General features: G+C 41.5%; 1 protein-coding gene across 11 annotated transcripts in view; it reads right to left on the bottom strand.

Moving 5' to 3' along the window:
• TTC7B (tetratricopeptide repeat domain 7B) overlaps positions 1 to 27,548 on the bottom strand; it is a 238,820-nt gene that overhangs the window by 128,943 nt on the left and 82,329 nt on the right. For 10 of the 11 annotated variants that reach the window (XM_074327043.1, XM_074327041.1, XM_074327049.1 and 7 more), the window contains 2 exons: positions 18,268 to 18,346; positions 12,869 to 13,041 (listed from right to left, as the gene is read on the bottom strand). The exons of the other annotated variant lie outside the window; for it this stretch is intronic. In XM_074327043.1, the coding sequence (XP_074183144.1) occupies positions 12,869 to 13,041; positions 18,268 to 18,346 (252 nt within the window). The remainder of the gene's footprint in view (positions 1 to 12,868; positions 13,042 to 18,267; positions 18,347 to 27,548) is intronic. 11 annotated transcript variants of the gene reach the window in all.

The raw sequence follows: 27,548 nt of genomic DNA, 5'->3' as shown, positions 1-27,548 counted from the left end.
TTTTCATGGCTAGCCAGTTCTGCATTGTCCAGACTAATTGAAAAGAGAGATAGCCCATGCTAATTGTGACTTAACAGCAGCCAATTCAGTCCATGGATAATCCCCAAATTCCATCTGAGCCATTCAGCCTGCTTAAATGTGAAGTTGTGTTATTTTTACCAGAGCTGCTAACAAGTAGCACATTAACTGATTTTAATTCCACTTCCTCTACCCATCCTTTCAAGACAGGCAAGATGCGGACTCAGGAGCACTGCAAACTGTCAGGGCTAGCAGGAAGAAGTGGGGGCAGGGGAGGAAGAAGGGAAGTGTTAAGAGACATGCCTGAAAACCTACACATTGGAATGCCTTTTCTTGGTAATAATGAATTATTTAGACCCATTTTCAGCCATTCCTTTCCTCTTCCCTGTTCAGGGACGTGTGGAGCTCAGGATGAACAACAGTCCAAATGGCGTGGCCTTCCCTTTTGTGACATTCTCCTCTTGGGGCCCAACACCTCAGAGGAGATTCTGGGGTGCTCAGATCTCAGCTTTGTGGAGTTGGAAAACTGGGGCCCTAGACCCACAGGAAGTTGACTGAAGAGCAGGTGGGAGATCAGAAAGGGACAGGAAGAAAATACGGCCCAGCGGGCAGTGAGGTCAAGATCCCGTGAGCTGGACTGGTGGGCCTGGCGGAGGCGGAATAGTGGAATAGTGCCAGGGCCGCTGGGCTAAGAATGTGGGGGGGGGGACGCGGGGGTGGTGGTGGCTGCGTTCTAATCCTGGGCACGTTATTAACTCACTGGCTGACCTTTAGGCAAGTTGCTCCTTTTCTTACTTTGGATGAATTTCCCAACTCATTATCTGATTCTACGGAAGACACATGGAACATGGGCGAGAATCCTCACTTATAAATAGTAACCATGATCTTGCCAAGGCTCTCAGATAATAATAGCCCTTTCTTAAAATTTTCCCCAGATAGGTGAAAAATGTCACTGTATGGGGTAGAGGCAATCGCACAAAAGAAATTAATCCTACTTTATCCAACTGCATTTCATCTGTCACGTTTCGTTATTATACAACTAATGACTAGTTGGATGTCTAAAGGTGAACGGCACCATCCAGGAGTCAAAGCAGACTCTCACGTAGGTGCAAAGAGGGCCTTGAGAAGAAAGTAAGTTGATGTGTAAATAATGACAACATCAACTGCAAGGCCCAGTAATGGTGTCTTTATAACTTTAATATGCCTGGCTGTAATACCGTGAGGGAATTCCTAGAGAAATACAACCTCTGAACCACAGCCAGCCAGATGAGAGCTAAAGAATCAAAGCCGAGACGTCATCAAAATGGTGGTGTGAGGTGAGCCTCTGTAAATCTTCCCTGGAATTTACAACAAATGGAACAACTATAACTCGACAAAGGATTCCCTGCACAGCAGACAGGCAAGACGAAGAGGCCCACTACTGAATTCACCTAAAGGTGGGCAAATTCGGCGAGCAGGGGAGGAGGGAAGGGAGAAATGCGGAGATGGGGCCACACGGGTGCAGGACGCAGACCTAGCTCAGTGCTCCGAGCTCGCTGCATCCCAGAACTACCGCAGCTGCGGGAGAGGGAAGAACTCAGACTGCTAGGGCTCCGCTTATGGCCCACAGGGCTGAGGGGACAGCATAAAACACGGCTGAACCCAACGCTCACGGCAGAGACCTCAGAGAAAAGACTGAGGGAAGAAGGCTGAAAACAGTGGTTTAAGCCCTCACTGCAGAGCAGAAAACAGAAACCTTAGGCACTGAGACTAGCCGCCCCCTCCCTAGCCTCCCAGAGCTCACCCCGCCCCCACCTGCCCAGTGCTAGAAGCAGAACAGTAGCAGTGTCAGATCAAAAGAACAGAATATTTGCTGTTCTGAGAACTGTGGACCACAGATACAGATTCGCAGCCCAACTAGTTCCGGCAAAGGGGAGGGAGCTGTGGAAGGAGGATCGGCTGTGGTGGTGGTCGCCGCCATAGCTCTGGGCCACCTCTCACAACTCACCCCGCCCCTGGCCCCACCTATCTGGGCGGATCCCTGTAGGAGTAAATAGAACTGCTGGAACACATGGGCTCTGAATCTGGTGCAGGAAGAGCTTTGGAACATCAAAAGCTCTCCGCATACCCACACGGATACTGTGCCCTATGACCCAGGTGAACTATTAACAGAGGAGAAGCCCGTCTCCCAGGGAATCCCCCCATTGTGTGAGAAGCTGGAATAGTGCAGAGAAAACATAGCACTACCGTGTGAGAGAGAAAAAAAGGCTGCAGACGTGAGAAAATAAAACATTCTACCAACAAGTACTAGAAAACAAAAGAAAGACCTCTTCCTATCAACCTGTTGCAGAAGCCACTCCTGTAGATGTCTAGGAAGAGAAATAATAAATCAGTAACCAAGGCAACAAGACAGCTCAGAAAGAAAGTGAAAAGTCTCCAGAAAAGAAACATAAAGACATGGAAATATGTGACTTACATGACAGAGAATTCAAGATTGCAGTTCTGAAAAACTCAACAAGATGCAAGAAAACACAGAAAGGCAGTTTAATGAACTCAGAAATACAATCAAAGAACAACATGAGCATTTTATGAAAGAGATTGAAATTTTAAAAAAGAACCAAATAGAATTTCTGGAGATTAAGAACTGAATAGAAGAAATTAAGAATGAAATAACCAGCTTAGGTAGTAGAGTTGACCAGATGGAGGAAAGAATCAGTGACATCGAAGATAGAAACCTGGAAATTACACAGATGGAAGAAGAAAGAGACTTCAGACTTAAAAGAAATGAAAGAACTCTACAAGAACTTTCTGATTCCATTAGAAAGAGCATTATAAGAATAATGGGCATACCAGAAGGAGAAGAAAGAAGGGAACAGATGATATATTTAAACAAATTGTTGATGAGAACTCCCAAACTTGTGTACAGAACTGGATCCTCGAATCCAAGAAGCAAATAGAACACCTAATTACCTCAATCCTAACAGGCCTTCTCCAAGGCACATTGTATTGAAGCTGTCTAAAATCAACGACAAAGAAAGAATCCTCAAGGCAGCCAGGGAAAAGAAGATGGTAACCTACAAAGGAAAGCCCATTAGATTATTGTCAGATTTTTAGCAGAAACTCTACAAGCCAGGAGGGAGTGGAACCAAATATTCAAACTATTGAAAGAGAGAAATTATGAGCCAAGAATAATATATCCAGCAAAGATATCCTTTAGATATGAAGGAGGAATAAAGACCTTTCCAGACATACAGAAGCTGAGGGAATTTTCTAATACATGACCTGCACTACAAGAAATACTAAAGGAGGCTATTCGACCACCATCAAAAGGGACAATTTGTGGCAACCAGAACATAAAAAGGGGGAGAGTAAAGGTCTGAACTGGAATACGGGAATGGAGAAAGTAAGTGTGCTGAAGAAAATGGAATACTCTAAATGTCAAACTGTCTTTTACATAAACTTAAGGGTAACCACTCAAAAAAAATCCAGAGCTGAAATATATACTGTAATAAAAGAAGAAACAGAGGGAAACATCATACAATACCACCACACAGAAATAATAGACAACAACAAAAAGGCAAAGAAACAATGAAGACACAGCCTTACCAGAAAACTAAAGACAGAATGACAGGAAATCCTCACATACCAATAATCACCCTAAATGTAAATGGACTGAACTCACCAATAAAAAGGCACAGAGTAGCAGACTGGATCAAAAAACTAAACCCAACCATATGCTGCGAAAGGGTGGAAATTGACACTCCAAGCAAATGGTATCCAGAGAAAATCAGGTGTAGCTATACTGACATCAGATGAAACAGACTTCAGGGTGAAATAGATAACAAGAGACAAAGATGGACATTTCATAATGGTAAAGGGGACTATACAACAAGAAGACATAATAGTCATCAATATTTATGCCCCCAATCAGGGAGCACCAAAATATACCAAGCAACTACTAACAGAACTAAAGGGAGAAATTGACCAAAACACAATTATACTAGGGGACTTAAATACATCATTGACAGCTATGGATAGATCATCCAAACAGAAAATAAATAACGAAATAGCAGCCCTAAATGACACATTAGATGAAATGGACATAATTGACATATATAGAGCACTTCATCCTAAAACATCAGACTATACATTCTTTTCTAGTGTACATGGAACATTCTCAAGGATAGACCATATATTGGGACATTAAATCAGCCTCAGCAAATTTAAGAAGATTGAAATCATACCAAGCATATTCTCTGATCACAAGGCTTTGAAATTGGATATCAACTGCAAAGAGAAAGCAGGAAAAAACACAAATACATGGACATTAAACCACATACTTTTAAAGAACAACCAGGTAAAAGAAGAAATTAGAGGAGAGATCAAAAGATACATAGAAACAAATGACAATGAAAATACATCCTACCAAAATTTTTGGGATGCAGCGAAAGCAGTTTTAAGAGGGAAATTTATATCATTACAGGCCTATCTCAAGAAACAAGAAAACTCCCAAATAAATAACCTCATGTTACACCTTAAAGAACTAGAAAAAGAAGAACAAATGAAACCCAAAATCAGCAGAAGAAAGGAAATAACGGAAATCGGAGAAGAACTAAATGAAATAGAGAACTAAAAGACAATAGAAAAAATTAATGTGACAAAGAGCTGGTTCTTTGAAAAGATTTACAAAATTGACAAACCCTTGGCTAGACTCACTAAGATAAAAAGAGAGAAGACACTAATTAACAAAATCAGAAATGAAAAAGGGGAAGTTATCACGGACACCACAGAAATACAAAGGATCATCCAAGAATACTATGAAGGACTATATGCCACCAAATTCAATAACCTAGAAGAAATGGACAAGTTCTTAGAAACATATAGCCTTCCAAGGCTGAACCATGAAGAACTGGAAAATCTAAACAGACCGATCACCAGTAACGAAATTGAATCAGTCATCCAAAACCTTCCCAAAAGCAAAAGTCCGGGACCAGATGGCTTCACTAGTGAATTCTACCAAACCTTCAAAGAGGATCTAATACCAATCCTGCTCAAACTCTTCCAAAAAATTGAAGAACAGACAGTACTCCCTAACTCATTTTATGAGGCCAACATTACCCTGATACCAAAACCTGGTAAGGACAACACAAATAAAGAAAACTACAGACCAATATCTCTGATGAATACAGATGCAAAAATTCTAGCAAATCGAATACAACAATGCATTAAAAAGATTATTCATAACGACCAAGTGGGGTTCATCCCCGGGGCACAAGGATGGTTCAACATCCGCAAATCCATCAACATGATACATCACATAAACAAAATAAAGGACAAAAATCATATGATTATATCAATTGATGTAGAAAAAGCATTTGACAAGATACAACATCCATTTATGATTAAAACACTCAATAAAATAGGTATAGAAGGAAAATACCTTAACATAATAAAGGCCATATATGACAAGCGCTCAGCTAATCTCATAATTAATGGTGAAAAACTGAAGCCCTTTGCTCTACGTTCAGGAACACGACAGGAATGTCCCCTATCACCTCTGCTTTTCAACATAGTGTTGGAAGTCCTTGCCAGAGCAATCAGGAAAGAGAAAGAAATAAAAGGCATCCAAATTGGGAATGAAGAAGTTAAATTGTCACTCTTTGCAGATGACATGATGCTATATACAGAAAACCCTAAAGACTCCACCAAAAAGCTATTAGAAACAATCAACGAATACAGTAAAGTTTCTGGCTACAAAATCAACGTACAAAAGTCCATTGCATTCCTATATACTAACAATGAAATCTCAGAAAAAGAAATACAAAAAACAATTCCTTTTGCAATTGCAGCAAAAAGAATAAAATACCTAGGAATAAACCTAACCAAGGATGTGAAGGACCTATGTGCTGAAAACTATAAGACATTTTTGAAAGAAATTGAAGAAGACACAAAGAAATGGAAAGACATTCCGTGCTCATGGATTGGAAGAATCAACATAGTTAAAATGGCCATATTACCCATAGAAATATACAGATTTAATGCAATCCCCATCAAAATCCCAATGGCATTTTTTAAAGAAATAGAACAAAAAATCATCAGATTTGTTTGGAACCACAAAAGACCCCGAATAGCCAAAGCAATCTTAAGAAAAAAGAACAATGTTGGAGGTATCACACTCCTGACTTTAGCTTGTACTACAGGGCTACAATAATCAAAACAGCATGGTATTGGCAGAAAAACAGACACATAGACCAATGGAATAGAACTGAGAACCCAGAAATAAAACCACATAAATATGGACAGATGATTTTTGACAAAGAAGCAAAAAATATACAATGGAGAAAAGACAGCTTCTTCAATAAATGGTGCTGGGAGAATTGGATAACCATGTGCAAAAGAATGAAACTGGACTGCTAACTGTCACCATGTACCAAAATTAATTCAAAATGGATCAAAGACTTAAGCATAAGACCTGACACAATAAACTGCATAGAAGTAAACATAGGTACTAAACTTATGGACCTTAGGTTCAAAGAGTGTTTTATGAATTTGACTCCAAAGGCAAGGAAAGTAAAAGCTAAAATAAATGAATGGGACTATATGAAACTTAAAAGCTTCTGCACAGCAAAAGGAATCATCGACAAAATAAAGAGGCAACCAACTGAATGGGAGAAGATTTTTGCAAACAGTGCCTCCGATAAGGGGCTAATATCCAAAATATACAAGGAACTCATGAAACTCAACAACAAAAAAACACAAAACCCAATTGAAAAATGGGCAGACAACCTGAAAAGACATTTCTCCAAAGAGGACATACAAATGGCAAATAGACATATGCAAAAATGCTCAACATCACTAATCATCAGAGAAATGCAAATAAAAGCCACAATGAGATATCACCTCACCCCAGTCAGAATGGCTATCATCAACAAGACAAATAGTAACAAGTGTTGGAGAGGCTGTGGAGAAAAAGGAACCCTCATACACTGTTGGTGGGAATGCAGACTGGTGCAGCCGCTATGGAAGGCAGTGTGGAGGTTCCTCAAAAAATTACGAATAGAATTACCATATGACCCAGCAATCCCTCTGCTGGGTATCTACCCAAAAAATCTGAAAACATTTATACATAAAGACACATGTGTTCCAATGTTCATTGCAGCTTTGTTTACGGTGGCCAAGACATGGGAACAATCAAAATGTCCTTCAATGGATGAATGGATAAAGAAGTTGTGGTATATATACACAATGGAATACTATTCGGCAGTAAGAAAAGATGATATAGGAACATTTGTGACAACACGGATGGATCTTGAGAGTGTAATGCTGAGTGAAATAAGTCAGACAGAAAAAGCAGAGAACCATGTGATTTCACTGATATGTGGTATATAAACCAAAAACAACAAAAGAACAAGACAAACAAATGAGAAACAGAAACTCATAGACACAGACAATAGTTTAGTGTAAGGGGGTAAGGGGGTGAGGGGGTGGGAGATGAGGGTAAGGGGGATCAAATATATGGTGATGGAAGGAGAACTGACTCTGGGTGGTGAACACACAATGGGATTTATAGATGATGTAATACAGAATTGTACACCTGAAATCTATGTAATTTTACTAACAATTGTCACCCCAATAAATTAAAAAAAAAAAAAAAGAATCAAAGCCAACAATGGTTGCATCCCCAGCCCCACCCCCACCTCAAGTCACACTGTCTGTTAAATACACCAAGGCAGAAAATGATGTCAGTCCCAGGTATATGTGGAAGGATGAGGGTTCCAAGAGAGGAAAAGGATTTAAATTAAGCATTAAGAGTGCCTCTTGCTTATAAGGGATCAGCTGATCCAACCTGAGGATTACTCAGGCTTCTACATAATTCTTCCATTTTGTTGTCAATCCATTTGGTCACATGTCCTCATGACAAAAAAAGAGGGGCCCTTCACTTAGATCTGCCCCAGTGCACTGAGCTGAGCTGTGGGCGGACTGGGTGAATCCCACAAAGCACATCACCCTGCATGAGGGCTTCCTTGTTCCTAGGGAGCCACGATGACTCAAGGTGGGCCGTGTGCACAAGAGGTGAGGAGAGAGCGGCAAGTGGCACAGCTGGTCATTCACATGGCTTCAGTTCTGCCACCAAGTAGTCTTCCTGACCCTTCAACACCCCTCATCCTTATCCTGTCAACAGTGTCCTCATCATCCCAAACACCTTTGCATTGGCTACCAGGAGGCTCAGACCCACATTTAGTATTCCACGATCATTACCTTCTCCTTCTAGGCCTACAAAGAACTTCAGCACAATATCTGGCACTCTTAGCTTTCAATAAATCTTTTCATTATCCGTTTCCTGGCACAACAGTGGTTTTAAATCTCCTTTGTGTAATTATGCGTTTAATGATCTAAGCCACCTCAAATGCATTTTACAAGGAGGAATACGAGGAAAAATATACCTGACTGAAAAGCATATATCTGTGCCCTATGAAACATGTATAAGAATGTTCATAGCACTATTCCTATTGGCCCTAAATGAGAAACAACTCAAAAGTCCATCGTGAATAAAATAGGTCAACACATTGGAGTATATTAATAAAATGGAATACTATGCACCAATGAAAACGAACAACAACTATATGCAAAAATATGGGCAAATCTTTCAAATACAATGTTAGACAAAAGAAGTTAAACAAAAAGTTCTTAATGTATGACTCCACTTGTATAAATTTAAAAAATGGGCTAGACTAAATATTGTGATAAAAATCAGGATAGATTCACCCTTGGGTAGGGGGTAGTACTTGGGAGCGGGGACAAAGAAGGCTTTTAGCATTCTAGCAATGTCTATTTCTTGACCAGGATGCTAATTACCTGGATGTGTTCACTTGGTAAAAATTCATCAAATTTTATACTTCTGATTTGTGTATTTTTCTTAATGTAGGTGTCAATAAAAAGCCTACTGAAAAAAAATAGATCAAGCAGTACATAAAAGTCAAAATCTTCACCGAAAGACCAAGCAGACAGGAACTAAAGAGCCCCATGGCATGTGGTCCCTCCCCTCTTTTATGTCTAGGATTGTCAACATTTTATTTCATTTTAAAATTCATGATGGGGACAGAATAAGCATCCTGTTTCCAGTTCACTTCCAGGTCATAGTGACAGGCAGTGAAACTTTCTGGCAGAGTTCGCTGCAGTTACATTCTATTATGACCAATTATTCTGAATGATTTTTGTGGTCTGCTGAAGCTGGAAAGATCTGTGCCACCTAAGGTTTGCTTTGTACTCATATTTCTCATAAGAGACAGAGTTTGGGACTACTGCCCAATTGGGGTTTAATCGTTATCTATGGATTCCCTTTTTCACCTCCCAACCAGCATAACTGAATTGGTGATAATGTCCTTTTTTCCACAGAGTTCATTGATCAGATAGTTCTGCCTTGGTAATAAAGAAGCCTCAAGACAAGTATAACTCAATAGGTTTTCTCTCTTAACTAATAAACCAGAAGCAGGATTGTGAACATGCAAAACTAGAAAGTCAAAAACTATGGTATTAACGGAAGGAATAAAGATTAGTGCAGAAATAAATGAAATAGAAAGTACATACACAATAGAGAAAATCAACAAAACCAAAATTTGGTTCTTCAAGAAGATCAACAAAATTTGACAAACTTTTTAGCTAGACTGACCCAAAGAGAGAGAGAGAAAACTAAATTGCTAAAATGAGAAATGAAAGAAGGAACATAACTACCAACCTTACAGAAATAAAAAAAATTGATAAGGGAATATTATGAACAATTGTATACTAGCAAATTAGATAACTTAGATGAAATAGACAAATTTCCAAAACTGACTCAAGAAGAAATAGAAAATCTTAATAGACCTATAACAAGTAAAGAGATTGAAGTAGTTTTCAAAAGCTTCCCACAAACAAAAGCTCAGGACCAGACAGCTTCACTAATGAATTCTACCAAACATTCTAAAAAGAATGAATGTCAATTTTCCACAAACTCTTTCAAAAAAATAGAAGAGGAAGGAAAACTCCCCAACTCATTCTATGAGGCTTAGTACCCTAATACCAAAACTGGAAAAAGACATCACAAAAAAAGAAAACTACAGCTCAGTGTGTTTTATGGCTACTGATGCAAAAATCCTCAATGAAATACTAGCAAATCAAGCCCACCAATAAATAAGAAGGATTATACACCATGACCAGTGGGATTTACCCAGAAATATAAGGTTGGCTTAACATCTGAAAAATCAATTAATGTAACATATCAAGAGAATAAAGAACAAAACCCACATGATCATCTCCATAGATGCAAAAAGCATTTGACAAAATTAAACACCTTCTCACGATAAAAATACTCAAACTAGTAATAGAAAGGAACTTCCTCAACCTGACAAAGGGCATCTGTAAAACCCCAGAGCTAACATCATACTTAATGGTGAAAGGTTGGATGCTTTTCTCCTCCTAAGATCAGGAAAAAGACAAGGATGCCCACTCTTGTCACTTCTATTCAACACTGTACTGGAGGTTCCAGCCAGGGCAACTAGGGAAGAAAATGAACTAAAAGCCATCCTGGTTAGAAAGAAAAAAAAACAAAAAAACAAATCTCTATTTATAGATGACATGACTTTGTATATAGAAAACCCTAAGGAATATAAAAACTATTAGAATAACATTCACCAAGATTGCGGATACAAAATCAATAAAGAAAATCAATTGTATTTCTCTATATTTGCAATGAACAACCCAAAAATGAAATTAAGAAAATAATTCTATTTATAGTAGCATCAAAAATAATAACACACACACACACACACACACACACCAAAAAAACCTCTTAGGAATAAGTTTAACAAAAGAAGTGCAAATCTTATACCCTGAAAACTACAAATTGTTGAAAGCAATAAAGAAAACCTAACTAAATGTTCATGGATCAGAAGACTTCATATTGTTAAGATAGCAATATGACTCAAAATGATCTACAGATTCAATGCGATTCCTTTCAAAATCCCAGTGGTCTTTTTTCCCCCAGAAATGAATAAACTAACCCTAAAAATTCATATGAAAATATAAGGGATGGGGGTAGGGTAACAGCTCAGGGGTGCTGGGTTTATTTTGGGGGTAACGAAAATGGTCTAAAGTTGATATGGTAATGGAAGTACAACTATGTGGCTGTATTAAAAACCACTGAACTGTATACTTTAAATGAGTGAATTGTATAGTACATGAATTACATCTCAAAAAAACGGTTAAAAAAATCAATTGTGTGTATCTGTGTGAAACGAAACTTGTGACTCAGTAACGAGTTCTGGTATGGGAATGCTCCCTTCAACTAGTAACCACTAGATCTGCATGTTGCCTCCGTAATTCTCCTGGGGCAGATAAGGAAGCTGGCGTCAGAGGAGTGACAAAGACAGAGTGGTTCGAGAAATAAAGGAGAAGTGGTCAGTGCTGTGCGCTTGGTCACCTTCCAGGAGTGTGGCCACGTTGGACTAGCACCCAGACGGACACAGAGCTCCAGCCACGTGTCTACCTTGACTGGGAGAGGGAGCAAGAACTGAGTTCTTCAATATATATGGCATCTTATATAATATCTATTAAGAAGCACCTAAAGCAGAAAAAAATAAATAAGGTCTATTTTTAAGATATAAATATCACTTAAAAATGAACCCAAATCTGCTTCTAAATAGTTCATAGGGAGGGCGTCAGCATTTTCAAATTGAGAGTTTGGCAATTACTAGAACAGATGTTCTAGAATCCAGGTAAGGACTAAGGAGTAAACACAGGCTGTGAATTAAGCAAACTCATGGCTCAACAAGGCCATGAAAAAGGAGGATGAACACTAAATTAAAATAAACTGAGGGGAAAAGTTAACAATATGCTCACTTGTCTGAATCCATACAAGAAATGCAAACTGAACAAGATGATGAAGGAGAAAGATGCCAAGGTCACCTTAAGAGGATTAAACGGTGGCTGCCTTGAGAAATGATGTCCCCTTTGACAATGCAACAAACGTTTTCAGAAGCCACACAGGTAGTACGTATCCAGTCCCCCATGTCTATCAGTGCTTTTTCTAGGGCCTCGGAAGCAACAGCCTGCAGTCTCTCAGCCATTTTTCCAATTTGACAACAACCAGAGAGGGTTTCCATATTTATTCATACATGATCCCCTTTCCTTTATACAGAGATTCTGAAAAGTTATCATGCCGTGTCCTTGTAAGAACAGGCAAAGGTGGGAAGTGAAGGCTCTGAGGGGAGGAATTAAGAATGAGTTAAGGATCGTTCCTGTCTCGTCACCCGTGTTATGGTCTCTCTCCCTCCTGTCTCCTCCTTCCCTGACCTGGGGAAGACCCATGCAGAGACTAAGTGGTTCACTAGCCCATTTTCCTCACAGCTGATCAAGTCCCAAATTTAAAACTTTAAAAAATTAAGAAGTTCTAAAGAGGCATCACCTTAGAATCATTTGCAAATTATTTAATTCTCCTTATAGTTAATTCAGTTTCAAACAAATTTTTAAACAAAAGGATCAAAGAATTGAAGAAATGAGGACAGGTTAACTCTGGTTTACAAATAGCTTTGTCGCTGATTGCTTTATAATGCTGTGGTTCTTTTAATAAATGAAATGACAATCCCAAAGACCAATCAATAGTAATGGCTAAAATGAGAGCATTTTCCTATGTAAAATGTCGTCACTGGTACAAAGACATTTGCTAAAAGTGTGAGAAGTAATGAGGTATCTCCATTAAGTTGGTAAATGAGACTTGCTCACCTGGTTCTCTTTCAGTGGAAAAATCTACCCTTGCATTTCTACTCACCCTTGAATTTTCCCAAAGTTTCCCTCCCATCCCCTAACGTACAAATGAGGACATCAACTCCCATACTTCTCTCCTGAGTAGACGCGGGCTTTCCGAGTGAGGGTGTAGGTTTTTGTGTTGGCTCCTTTCCGGAGGGGATCGTCCAGAGGTGACTGACATGGTGGGTCCTCCAGAGGGTTCCAGTAGCTCTGTTCACACATACCCCTCAACAAGATTTCCGCCAACTGCCTCGCTATTGTCTGGAAACACAAAGGAGCAAAGGCATAGCCATGGATCTATTTTGTAGCATTCACTCATTCATCCATTTATTCATTCACTTATTTAATAAATATTTTTCAGTCATCACTTTGTGCTTGGCACTATTCCAAGACTCATAATTTAAAATTATTGATGATATTATAGCCGTTGATGACAAAAAAGAAGACACTAAGATATTTGAATAATTTCTTTTTTAAACAAGTTCATACCCTTCAAATGCCACGTGCCTCTGTTGCACGCTGGAACACTAAACATGTTTTTTATATCTAAAACAACTGAAATTTTAGTTAAGCTCTTTTCCAAAAGCCCTTACAAATAACAGGTGAACTGCAAATATCTCCTCCCAACTGATGCCTGCTAAAGCCCAAACTTGGCAAAAAGCCGGCACTCAGCCTAGAGGATGGTATCCCTGAAAAAATCTCTTCATTGATGATGTCCACTATAGATTTTTAGAATGTCTTCCTTCTTTGAGCGCCAAGGGCCAGTCCCCCGTGGTCCCACCGTGGGACTCAGCACCTGGGAGCCTGACCCTCGGGTACCCTGGGCTTTCGGCCGGAAAGCTCCACTGGTCTGTACAATGGAGAACGCCAAGTAGGGACTCTGGCTACTGCTCAAGAAAGACCTTTTTTCAAAGCTGAACAGGCATCCCTTTTCTTGGTGTAAAAACCCAGGAATAGCTGGACCTCGTCCTCCTAGGTTAAAAGCCGCTCACTATGCTTTCCCAAACTCTGTGTAGCTCCGCTGCCCAGGACAGCACCATGTGTGATGGAGGAGGGGAGCGGCGTGTGGCATCTACTCAGAAATATTTTGTTGATGGATGCATATCAGTTCATGTACCTCAGACTCTTCCAGTGACAAAGAAGAGAGGAGGTTAAAAAAAAGAAGAAAGAAAAAGATAAAAGAAACAAAATCTCTCTGAAAACAGTCGTACTGCACGGCAGGGTGGACCAGGCTATACCCCACAGTCAGTCAGAGGTGGCAAAATAAAACTTCAACCAGCAGGTTTTCCCACAGGTTTTAGCACTCTTTGCAAGGTGCAGACAAAGAATGCTGATCTTCCCTGAGAATGAGCCTTTTTAAAATAAATATGTTCCAGAAGAGAATTTTGCTAGGCGTTCATCCATGTGAAATCTCTTAAAACACCACAAGGAAACTTAAATGCAACCAAATCACTAGCTTAGTGGTTTCTGATAATCATTGGGTAAAGGCAAATTTTCTTGATGATTCTCAAGTAAGACCCATTGGCTTTAAATGTCTACAAAAATGTGAAATTAAATCACTCCGATCATCCCCAGTTGAGCCATCTGTAAAGATCTCATAAGAACACAATTTCCAGGACCTAAACAGTTCCTGAACTGTTTTCTTAAACGTTCCGTTATAGTTTCATTTTGCTCTCACTGCAGTCATATAAGCTAATGACTTCTGCTAGAAGCATCGACTGACAAAAATTACCTCCATTCACTATAGCTGAGGGAAAAAAAATGTTAAAGGAAAAAAAATGAACAAGGAACTTCATTTTCTGGATAGAGCTGCCATGAGGGATTCTAAAATTATAAAAATTTCTGCCCTAAACAATTGACTTGTCCACCACTAGACAGCTCGTGATAGATCTCATTTTCCCGCAGGATATTAACCTATCAGACAGACTTTTAAAATGAGGTTTTCATGTGATTGCATATTATAAAGTCATCACCTCATCAGGGCCCTACTGATTAGAAAGGATATTTGGCTGTGCTCATTGAAAACTCAAATGAAGTTCAGAACAGATTATGAGAAATTATCAGCAAGCTCACCAAAATCTATACCTTTTATTTTTTTATACTAAGGTGCTATTTAGCTTGCAGCTTAAAGGCTTAAGAACTGTAGGTAACAGTCATATGACTTCTGAATTAAGGAAGGAAGGGAGGGAAATGGGCCTGAAAGAAGACTTGAACTTTTATATACAAATTTGGTCATGAAATGCACTTTTGTTGTATCTCAAAAAAAAGTAATTTTAAATTGTGGTAAAAATTTATATAACATAAAGTTCACCATTTTAACCATTTGAAGTGTATAATCCAATGGCATTTAGTACATTCACAATGTTGTATAACCACCACCACCCCCAGCTCCAGAACGTTTTCATTATCTCCAAAGAAAACTCATACCCTCTTAAACAGTCACTCTCCATTCCTCCTCCTTCCAGACTCTGGGAGCCACTAATCTGCTTTCCGCTTCTATAGATTTGTCTACTTTGGGTATTTCATATCAATGGAATCATGAAATGTATGGTCTTTTTGTGTCTGGCTTCTTTCACTTAGCAAAATGTTTTCAAGGTTCATCTATGTTGCAGTATGAATCAGTACTTCATTTCTTTTTATAATATCCCATTGTGTGGATGGACCACATTTTGCTTATTCAGTCACCAGCTGATACGCACTTGGGTTGTTTCCATCTTTTAGCTGTTGTGAATAGTGCTGCTGTGAACATTCGTATACAAGTTTTTGTTTGAGTGTTTGAACACCTGCTTTCAGTTCTCGAGGGTATTTATTTAGGAGTGGGGTTTCTATAAATGTACTTTTAAATCCTTTTCTGCTATGGTCTCACACCAGACTGAGTTTTACAAGGCAATTTTTTCCATCTCATCAGTATATCACAAATTTACAATTAACAGTTAATCTGAAAAGAATCATATCGTTATTAAGGCTGATGGAAACACTGGACTGAGAATGGCATTAGCTTGAAAAGCTTTCTGATGTCCAGTATAAAAAAAGATACCAGGCAATTCTCAACTAGGGTGGCAAAGAATCACCGTGGAAACTAGGAAATAAGATTTTCAGGCCCTGCCCCAGACCTCCTTGGCTGGCACTGCTGTGTCAGGCATAGGGATGGGTATTTGTTCAAGGTTTCTCCAAGAATTCTGATGCACACCTTTGGCTCAGCGCTCAAGGAATTAGAAACAGTTTAACTTAGGTCACTTGACAATGATCAAGCAAGACCAAAAGTCAGCTTGAACCTCAGTACAACATAAAGTGGGAAGTGACTCCCCTCATGTAAACACTGACCAGTTAACAGCTGAAAACATCCAGGGGCAGCTCCAGTCTACCCAGACTTTCTTTAGAAGCCTTTCACTGCACTTCTCAGAAAAAAGGGAAAAAATCTAAGAATTCTCTTCCTTCCTAACGTATCTCTATTCAGAATCCTACATCACAGGATTTTTATAAGTTCAAATACGTTGATTTAAAAATCATAAACCTTATAATGCTCTAATTCTGAAAAACAACTGAAGTAAGCAGCATCAGATTCCAACAGTCCACTCAATGCACTTGTTCCTTTTAATGAGGAAAAGCCATTCATTCATTTCCTTAATGAATCAATATGTATATATTTTTAAGAGTCAATAATAATATGAACAAATGCTTCACATTTAAGCAATTTTGAAAGGTTGGCTTTTTAAATGTGCTTTTAAAACAATTGTAAGAACATTTGCTAATATAATAGTTATTTTTAATGTGCTTCTAAATCTTGGAAGAAGCTGTTCATACTGACCATTTGAGAAGTTTTATGGAATGTTGGGAGTAGACTGATTTGAGAGAAAGGACATTTGGCAACAACTTTTATCCCTTTTTTGCAGGGGTTTTTCCTTAAAGATGTCTACAAATCAGAATGTTTTGTTTGAATTTCTCAAGGCACCTATAAGTCACACTGATATCTAATAAAGACTGAAGACCAAGTGGGTTCTTGGTGGGGTGTGTATGTGAAGCTGCTCATCTTCTCTCACCCCCTGCCCCCCCCACTAATTCTAGGCAAGCCTATGGCTTAGCCATCTGGCCCCATCAGTTGTACGTTTGCACCTGAAACTCTGGAGACACCAAAGAATATTGCCTCATTTCCCATGACAGGAATCCATCAGCCTTGCCCAACTGAATACTCTCTCACAGCATTTCAAGGAGGACAACAACATGGATGAGAAAAGAAACTGTTGTCTTACATGGGGTTGCTACCAGCGAGCCCCAGGCCTGCACCCAAATACTCAATGCCTATGGCTCTGAAAGGAGAGCTATGGAGGTGTAATTAAGGAGCCTCGCCAGGCATGAAAGTGAAAGGATCGAAACGGAAGACAGAGAACTCAAGTCAACAGGAAAACCAAGCTGCTGATCAACCAGTTTATTTTACGAGCGTTTATATTTCTCTTCTAAATTTTATCACCAATACAATTAGTCACACAACTAGGTACTCCTCAGGGTCTAATCTGCTTTGCTCTGTCTGGGTTTTGGTATGAATCACAGGCGTATAAACAACCCTTTCACCACACTGGCACCTGGGAGGGCTTCCATTCCACCTGCCTTACAAGATGCATTTCTTATGCTTCAAGAGACGGCACTACCAATAAGCAATTGAAAAGATGCCCAACATTATTAGCCATCAGGTAACGTAGAACCAGACTACAATGAGACGACACTTCACACCCCGTAGGATGGCTACAGCTAAAACGACAGATAATAATAAGTGTTGTCAGGGATATGGAAAAGTTGGAACCCTCAGAACTTCTGGTGGGAATGTAAAATGGTGTGACCACTTTGGAAAAGAGTCCAGCAATTCTTCTAAGTGTTAAAAATAGTTATCATGGATCCAGCAATTCTACTCCTAGGGATATAACCAAGAAAGACGAACACATATATCCACACAAGAACTTGCGTAAGATTGTTCATAGCAGCATTACACATAATAGCCAAAAAGTGGAAACAACCCAAATATCCATCAACTGATGAATGGATAAATAAAATGTGGTGTATCTGCACAATGGAATATTATTATTGGTAATGAAAAGGAAAGAAGTACTAATACAGGCTACAACATGGATGAACCTTGAAACATTATGCTAAAGTAAAGGAAGCCAGTCACAAAGAGACCACATATTATATGACTAAATTTATATGAAATGTCCAAAATAGGCAAACCCGTAGAAACAGAAAGTACATGAATGATTGGCAGTTTCTGGGGAAAAGGAACAACTAGTGGGTATGGAGTTTCTGGGGTGATGAAAATGGTCTGAAATTAAATATTAGTGATGGCTGAATAATTCTGTGAATGTACTAAAAACGAATGACTAAAAGTGGGTAAATTGCATGGTACGTAAACTGTATCTCAGTAAAGTATTGTATATGACAGAGAGCAAACACCTGAAGGGCCCTTTGGGCTTCAATCAAGTCGTTAATCACACTTACCATTCGCAGGTTTTGAGTTGTTCTCGTTTCAACTGCTCTGAGGAGCTCTCTAAATCTCCCAACTCCTCTTGTCAAGTTCCTGTGTACATACAGAATTTGACAGGGTTTCCATCTGGTGTGTATTAATATTAAATATTTTATACACATATTTCAATGCATTTTTGTCTACATAAAAGCTGTTGGCTAGATCTTAAGCAAACAATTATTCTGAACATATCTGTCCATCTTTGTTCGACTCTGAAAATTTTGACGTGGATTGATGTTTTTCTGTGTTTCCACAATCAAATTTTCTCAAGAAAATAAAAGTCGGAAAATCAATTCTGATGCCAGACGAACAAACAAAAGCAAACTACCTTGTAAGAGTCTACCTCCAACCTTACAATGGCTCAGTAGTTTTCCTGCTCTGTTGAGCGGTACTGAAATCTCTTTTCACTTAAAAGGTTGGTGGTAAAAGGGGTATTGGAATATCAACAAGGCACTGCATGCAATGTGGGTACAGGCTTCTTATAAGTTGCAACTTCATGGGCAAGACAAAGATAAAAGGAATGAAAAATGAGGGGTTCCACCAAGCAACCACTCTGCATCTTTGAGAACATAAATCACTGTCCGGGAAATCCATCAAGCCACCGCTCCCCCTTCCACTTTCTTTTTTGTCAAAAGCAGCAAAGGGTCAAAAGCCCCTTCTGCAAGGGAGCGTATGAACATGGAACCTGGAGCTGCCTGACTGTAATCAGAACACATCTCATCTCATCCCTCACACACCTCACAGAGACATGTTTGGTGACACATTTTATTAAGGGACAAATAATTCTTTAGTAACATCTTGGTCGATATATCCAGGCCCCACTCGTCCTCTCCGAAAGCTGTGCCTGTCCTGTTCAGCTGGGAGCACTTCCCAGCCGGTCCTTTCACATTGAGCTCTGCTACCACCTATGACATAACTTGGTGATATTTATAACTTGCTCATTAGAACACATCTCATCTTTCCAAAAAGCCGCAGAGCAGGTCAGCCGGTGCAAACTTGTCAGCCAGCCCTGCAGGCTGTGGCAGAAGCTCTAGGTATTTGGCTCTCTTCTTGGATGACATTTTAAATTGCACAAAGGTATTAAATCAAACTGAATGTGGGTTCTGTACGTTACAAGCACTCACAAGGACTATTAATTCATATCTTATACCTACGTGACATCCCAGGACTCTCATTCACAAGAACAGCCCCAGAACTTGAAGGTAGTGGTTTATTGGCAGAGATACATAAATACTCTCATATTCCTCTTACCCACACATATCAGATGATATCAGACCAGAAGCTTTATGGTGGCATAAAAAGGGAAGCTTGAGCTCGGGACTCCAAGCGACGCTAAAGGCAATCTAACAGAGACGTGAATAAAAATTAGGTAACAGGCCCTGGGACATGCAATCTACTTTGCTTTCCTCTTCATTTATTTTAATGGGATCTGTGTTCGCAGGCAACAAAGTACATTTGCTTTGGAGTGACGAGCGGTTCTCTTAAGTAACACGGGAGGGAAGGAAACAGTTACAACTGAAGAAGGGATGGGTAGGACACCATAGTCTAATTTTATTCCAGAATCAAAGACTAAACTCCTACTATGTACCAAAGGAATAGCATTTTGAACTGTGTGAAATAGGGGTGGGATTGAGACAACGTAAGTGGAGACGTAGGTTTAGAGGGCTGTTTACCAGGGTGGAAATTAGGCCTTGAATAGGCAGTATCAAATCTAAACATGATTAACTCAGGGAAGGCACGAGGTAGGAATTGATCATCCAGAATGTCCCTGTGCCCTCTTCCTTGAAGAATGAGATACTGATGCAGTTACGGAAGCACAGAATATTCTAGCTATAAATGATCACTGTGACACAGAAGTGAAATGGTTTGCTGTGGTTCACAAACCTAGCAAGAGAGCGAGCCAAGAGCTTTCTACCCTACTCGATCGCCTTCCTGGGCTAAAGAAATGTAAGTTTTAAAACCGAAGTGCAGCTCTTGAAGAAAGAACAAAATATGAATACAAGAGCTCAGGTCTATATTTTTAAAAATCATTAATATGCAAATTACTTAATATATATACACACAATACAAATTTCCTGCATTCCAGTGATCACAGCTAATGAGCTACTCCTAGGAACCGGTTCAGAGTTGGAAAGAAAATCCTGTTGGCCCAGATGAAGCACTCCGGTGTCCGAGGGTAATGGCTCGGCTGCCTTACCAGAGAAATGATGGATAGAGAAATTCCCTCCCCTGTGAGGCACCGGATGGTTTCTGCCGTGCAGCACCCGGGCCCTCTGGTGGAGAACTGGAGGAAGTCTCTCGGACGGAAGGGATGTCACACGCATGATAAGGCAAAACCAGCAGCAGCAAGTGAGGGCGTATTCCCAAAGCCCCGATGTTGCCTTGGAAGCAGATACAAGTTTTTCTCAAACTGTTTCTAGTTTATTTCTGGAGAGAGCTTAGGCTTCAGAATAAAATTCTTCCACAAACGGGTAAGAATCCCGCTTGCAAACAAAGACTCCACAGTAACCAAGAATGTCTCAGTAGTTCTGGGGCTGTGCTAAGTCAAATAAGTGTGGCACCAACGGACAACCATGAGGCTGGTGGTCCAACCACAGGTCAGTCTGACAGCAGGAAGGAGGAGGAACTGGAGGTGAAAGACTGCACATTTTAAATATTAGAAAAGGAAAAAGTATCCCAAATGCAAAAACATATAATTCTCATTGATGCCTACGCCATTCATATATTTTTTTAGTCACATAATTTTATTCAACCAATCACTTTCACTGTTAACAGCAGAAAAATATTATTTAATCTAGATGAATAATTATGACAGAAAAGGAACAAAAAAGGAAATTAACTTACAAGAATTACATTCTAACTGCTATGAAATAACCCAATTTGAGAGAAGTAAACAAAAGCCACACGATTGCTTTTATGTCTCTGAACTATTAGCTTATTCTTAAAATGCTGAGATCCATTAAATATCTAGCAGGAACTACTGCTTAAAAACTCCACTCAAAATGAAGAGAAGAGCCAGAGCCAATGAACGTCCCTGGTTTTGAGGGTTTCCACAGACCCCTGACATTAGTCACTTATTCCATTTCAACACCCTTGACGGAGAGTGCAATGATGTCAGAATTCATTATGGTAAACTACTCTCAGAATGAATGTTCCTGCCAACATTTGAACAGCAGGTACCTTGGCGAACTGTCAGAACTTGGGGGTTCACCTCCTGTACCTTGCTTCGGCAAGCTTCCTGAGCTGGGGTGCATTTCCCTCCACTTGGAACAGTTCCCACACAGCTCAGCTATTACCAAGGAGAAAGGGTCTGCGAGGACCGCGAGCACCAGCTGGTTGCTCCGCCTGACAAGCAGGCCAGAGCCTGCTTTCACGTTCCAGCATCATTGCCCGTGCCCCGCCCAGTAGGGAGAGCTCAGGCCAGTGTCCCACAGCCTAGCTCGGGTTTAAACCCAAGCACCCTACTGCTCTGTCTCTGGCAGGAAAGCCCACTCACTTCTCACAGACACATTCTACTCCTCCCTTGACCTACTTCCATTTTTCTCTTCTCGTCTCCCTTTTCTATCTGGTTTCATCCTCCTCCTTCTGAATCCCCTCCTTCCAGGTCTTGTCTGCTGGCCCTTAGGTCACTGCAGAAGCATGGCTTCCTACAGACACCCAGGGAGGGCACTGGCTCGCCAGCACGTGGCCTCCCTCTTCTCCCCTTGGGCCCTGCAGCAGCACTTTTGAAAGCTGGTGTCTGAAATTTACATTCTTACGTACAAGGCTGCAGCAGTGCCTGGCTTTGTCCTGTTCTGTTCTGTGACTCTGAACCACATTCTCAGCTCCTTCACACTTGTCACCTGGGCCGCTGTATGATCAAACCCAGGGGGGAAATGTGTATGGGAGGGAAGCCAGAGCTCCAAAAATCAAAATCAAAATGGAAAACCAAGGCTGGGGGAAACTCGGAGATTTGAGAACCATGTCACCTCGTGATGGGTGGCTACTTCAACAGCAAGTTCAATGTATTGTGTTATTTCTCTTCATTTCTTGGGAGTACGGTGAGGAAATACAATTCTTCCCCTTCACTAGTCCTTCCAAATTATCTTCTGACCTCAGAGTTTGGCCCAGGCCACCAATACACTTAAATTCAATATCAACTGTCATTGTCATGCAGAACTCAAAGCTCCGATGTGAATAAAATACTTTTTATACTGGACGTCAAATTCCTGGATGACAAGGGAAAGGTACCCTTGCTAGAGTATGTTTAATATTTTTTTTCCTTCTCTGTGGTTGAGAACTTTATAACTAAAGATCAATTCCAGAACAAGTCAACACACTAAATCACTTTATTTGGCTTTTTCCATGTTCTTTGTTACCAATTAGCACTCCAGAAGCTCTTAAACAGTATGTTATTTCAACAATTATTGAGCACTATTAGGTGTCAGGTCCTAGGCTCGCCCCTGAGGTACACTGGTGAACAAGGGCCACCATCCCTGCCTCTGGGGGCTTACATGGCTTCACATCCCCCTTAAGAAACTAAGCATAAGCATCTTGAGGACCGAGATCTTTGTTTTGCTCACTGACATATCCCAAGCCCCTCAAACAGAGCCTGGCATACAGAAAATACTTACTGAATGAATGCAATTCAGAATTACGATGAACCAAATGAGGCAAGACGACAAGGGGACACGTTTTCTAGCTGTTACCTGTCCCCTGCTTTCTCACTGCACATGGACGAGCAGGCAACACTTCAAAGCACTCTCTTAAACAGAACACATCTCATAGGCAATTGGTGGCATTGTCGCATGGCTGCCTGGGGGAGCAGTGACACATCTGTACCAAGTGACATCCCTGGGCAAGCCTGGCTTGGCAGTTTCTAGACAGCTGTGTAGATAATGAGGATTTTGAGATTTTAAAAAGCCTGCCATACATTTCAGGGAAGCTTTGCTGCCCATTTGCCTTTACACGTGCTGCTCTCTGCCTGAGGTGTCCTGAGGAACTTCTGGTCATCCTTCTGGACCCAGTCAAAGGTTACCCTCGGGAACCTTTCCCTGGCTTCTCCAGGAGGGCAAAGGCACTGCTCCTGGGTGCTCCCAGGATCTGCACCTGTTTTGAGTGTTGACTGCATTTGACACACTGATTTCCATTTGTATTTATGTCTGTCTGCCACCAAACTGTGATCATCTTGAGAACACACGCTCTCTTGGTACCCACCTCTCCTTTTCCAACTGCCTCACAGAGCCAACCAGACACCCAGCGGCACTTAGTAAGCTGTGTACCCACCACCGCTCCCCCACCAAAGAAAAGAGCGAGCACAATCTTATATTCTGAAATCCCTTTCCCGTCCTCCTTGTTGAAAAGAATTTTCTTGATTACAAAGGGGACGACTAAAGCAGGTACTTCTTCCCTCATGAGATATGCTCAGTGTCATTCTGGACACTGTCAACTCTTAGAACACTTGAAAAACAGAAACAGAGCGTGCACCTCTAGGTCAATTTCTCTTAGCTCTCAGGCTGGGGCACTGCTTCTCTTTCATTTGTATAACTGTTCGTAGCATCTACTTAGAAAAGTCTGAAATCAAAACCAGATATCCAGAGCTGTAAAGTGGAAGAAGAAAAATACATCCTCCACAGTCCGAAAGGACACTTCTGGCCAGCTGTCAGGGAGCTGCTTTTTCCCAGAATGGATTCCGGCTTCTGTTCCCTCTGTGCACACTCCTCGCCTCGTATCCAGTGACACGCGTTTGTGAAGACAGATGGCTGCTGCAGTCTGGGGCCAGGGATCAAACCCACAACCTTGGCCTCGTTAGCAAAGGACTCTCTCTGACCAACGGAGCGAGCCAGCTGCAGCCTAGATTTAGTGACGGAGGGTGTGACAACCATCCACGCTGGGATGTGAACAGGCAGGCGAAGCTTCCCAAGTCTCATTTCAAACCTAATGAGAGTTGTACTAGGCTTAACAACATTTTTTTGACTATCTCAGCAACGGAGGCTTCCTCGTGACAAAAGCAGAGTGAATCGGGCATTTTGGTCGGCTGGCCCGGCGGCAGGCAGCACGCTGAGCAGGCGCTGTGGACCGGGAGGCGGGGGCGTAAGGCACACAGGGCACAGCGAGCCTTCTGGAGCCGCGACAGGGACATGGAACAGCTCCTTCCAACATGGCGCGCGAAAGGCTACAGAGCAAAGCTGCACGGCTGTGACGAGAGGACAACTCCGGCAAAGGCACAAGCCAGCCTGCTAGCGGCTCCTTCCCCGCCCCCAACCCGGGTCTCTGAGGAAACACAGACACAATGGCCGGCTGGCCCCGTGCCATGTCCTTCCTCCCCACCACCTCTGGGAATCGGGCAAAGGCCATCAATCCCCATTCAAAAAATGGATGTTGAAGGCCTACTGTGCACAGGGGATGCAACAGTGAGCCAGCCAACATACATGCTTCCTCGTGAACTTGTACTGTAACGACGCTCAACTGAATCCTAGAGGACAAACAGTATCTAACACAGAGTTGAACCCCTCAACCTGAGAACACTTATAACAAACAAACCAGCACCTAAATTATAAGGGCTGCTCTTCACCTGGAGATCCACGTCCTTATCTACATACTTAGACTTAGAGACACAGAATAGAACAGGGACTCTGGAGCCAGACTGTATGGGCTCAAATCGAAGCTTTGCAACTCACTAGTTGTTGATCTTGGGAAAATGCCCGCACCTCAGTTTCCTCACTCTATAAAACGGTGGTAATAAATGTACCCACCTCACAGACTGGCTGCAAGAATTAAATGAATTAATATATGTAGTAAGCAGTTTTCCAGTGTTCACCAGTATTATTACTATTATCCTCAAAACTCGGCCATTACTCAGACAGGTTTGGGATTCTGGAGTCTACCTGCCAGTCAATTTGCAGAACACGAAAGTCTGTTTCACTTCTCTGGAGTCATTTAATTTTGAAGAATAAAAAAGGCGTTCCCTAGTTGGAGCCATTCATTCACTTCACTATGTATTGAAAGCCTACGTGTCTTCAATGACAAAGGATAACTGAGGTCAGGTGAGGATGGAGAAAAGCTCCTTCTCTGGGCCCTGTGGTCACTGTCCCAGGAAGCGATGGGGACATCTCCTAAGAGTGCTGGAGTGCAGAGTCTCTCCCGAAGGCCACGGGGGGAGGGGCAGGGACAAATACAACACGATGAAGTAGAGGAACCAAGGGGGTTGGCACTGGAATCCTTGTTCTGCCTCAATCCATATGGCAAACATTCGGGGATTGTTCTGAATCCATTGACAAGGCTCTTTCCAAACTAAAAAATATGAACCTGGGTGGCTGAGCCACTGCAGGTGGTTTAGTGCCTCAAATTGGTGGTCTGGGTTGTTGAACCACTAGAGGTTTTTGTTTGTTTGGTTTTTGTTTTTAAACTTTTATCTATTTTAAGTGTATTTTTCCAGGACCCATCAGCTCCAAGTCAAGTAGTTCTTTCAATCTAGTTGTGGAGGGCGCAGCTCACAGTGGCCCATGCGGGGATTGAACTGGCAACCTTGCTGTTCAGAGCACCTCGCTCTAACCAACTGGGCTAACCCCAGCCGCCCCCACTCACTAGAGTTTTATAAGAGTGTAATACAACACTGACAAGAGAAGAGCTAAGCACCAACATCATTTACTGCCACCGAAGATCCAGCTGGAACTGGGAGATAGGCACATTTAGCATGAGGAGAACAGAAGTGGCCGGGGCTCCAAATGACGTGCTTCATAGGAAGGGATACAATTACACGGAACACTGACGAGCACCAGGCAAATTTAATATTCCTTTTTAAAGTCAATAATAAAGTACGAGGAAGATAGTCTAGGAGGTAGAAATGGTACGCTAACAATATGACTTCAAACATTCATCAATTCTAAGCAGCAAAGTCACATAGGTAAAAGGACTTCTGACTACCCTGTCCATGCAGCCAACTGCGCTGTGGAGAGAGAGAAAGGCAGAAAGGACATCCAGGGGTGGACACAGTACTTGAGCTGACAGTTAAGTGCAAGGATAAGAGTGCAATGTTCACTTCCATTTCAATTAGCAGAAAACAGGGGAATGGCATTTCCAAAACAACCTCTGGGGACAATATTTCAAAAGCTCTAACTACTGAGAAAAAATCCAAGGTACTCAGTTTCATAAAGAACACTAAAAGACCTTTAAGTGTACAGGGCTCATTGGTCCGAATAGCTTCAGGAGGCAAGCAGGCGGCAAACGTGGGTGGAGAGAGGCTGTGAGAGGGCGGGAAGTGGCAGCACCTGTGAGGGGTGCCCGGGCCCCAGGCCTGCCTAAGGTGTCTTGTTCAAACCGGGGCCAGATACACTCAATGGGGAAAGAAGAGGCTGTGCCACTAAGTTCGTAAATAAAAGCCTCCAATGTTGCTCTTGGGGAAATAAAGCAGTTTTGCTCGGTTTGAGGCAGCATGGTGCTCTTCGGGATTTTCACGTATTCTCGAGAGTCATGCCCCAACTTGCTTGGGCCTGGGAAAGGCTAATAAGTTGGGGATAGAAAAGAGCAAAGGCTGAGAGTGACCATGATAGGAAGAAAAGGAAGGGAGAATGGAATGTGAGACCCTGGAAATATGGCAAAGTGGGGAACACCAGGTGCTGGCCTCACGATGCTGTGCTTATTTCCTCATAAAATGGGGCTAATGCCGACCCCTAATGCCTGGATAATAGGGTACCTGTAAGGCTCCTGGCCCAACACTCAACATCATGTGAATCGTCCCATTCACCAACCACCTGCTACCTCCCACCACCCACCATCTGGCCTCCAGTCCACAGATACACATTTATTGGGTAAAAGCCAAAAGCAGCCACTAATATGTTCACGTACCTTTGGTTTAGCAGAAAACAGTGCAAAATCAGAATTGGTTTCTACTATACATTATGTCAAAATTTTCTTCTCAACTAACAAGTGTTTACTTAGCAGCTTCTGTAGTTTTACACATGAGGAAACAAAGGCTCAGAGAAATTATGTAACAGGCACGCGATCATCACACAGCCCACAAACAGAAGAGCTGGGATTTGAACCCAGGCCCAATCTGATTCCCGTGCCTAGAAAAGCTGAAGATGACTCCTGCCATGCAAAAGCCCACAAACAAACTGGGAACTGTGACTAACTCCCACGACACAGAAGCATCACAGAGGCAGGAAAGAAGCAAGACAGGTTGGGAGCAGCAACGGACACATGAAGCCTCTACCTGGACACACTGGGCTCTAAAGGGATGGGATCCATGGCCCTTCCCAGTGAGGGTGGATGACAA

This window comes from Rhinolophus sinicus, linkage group LG03, assembly GCF_036562045.2.
Source record: "Rhinolophus sinicus isolate RSC01 linkage group LG03, ASM3656204v1, whole genome shotgun sequence".
Lineage (NCBI taxonomy): Eukaryota > Metazoa > Chordata > Mammalia > Chiroptera > Rhinolophidae > Rhinolophus > Rhinolophus sinicus.
This window is presented reverse-complemented; position numbering and strand designations above follow the sequence as displayed.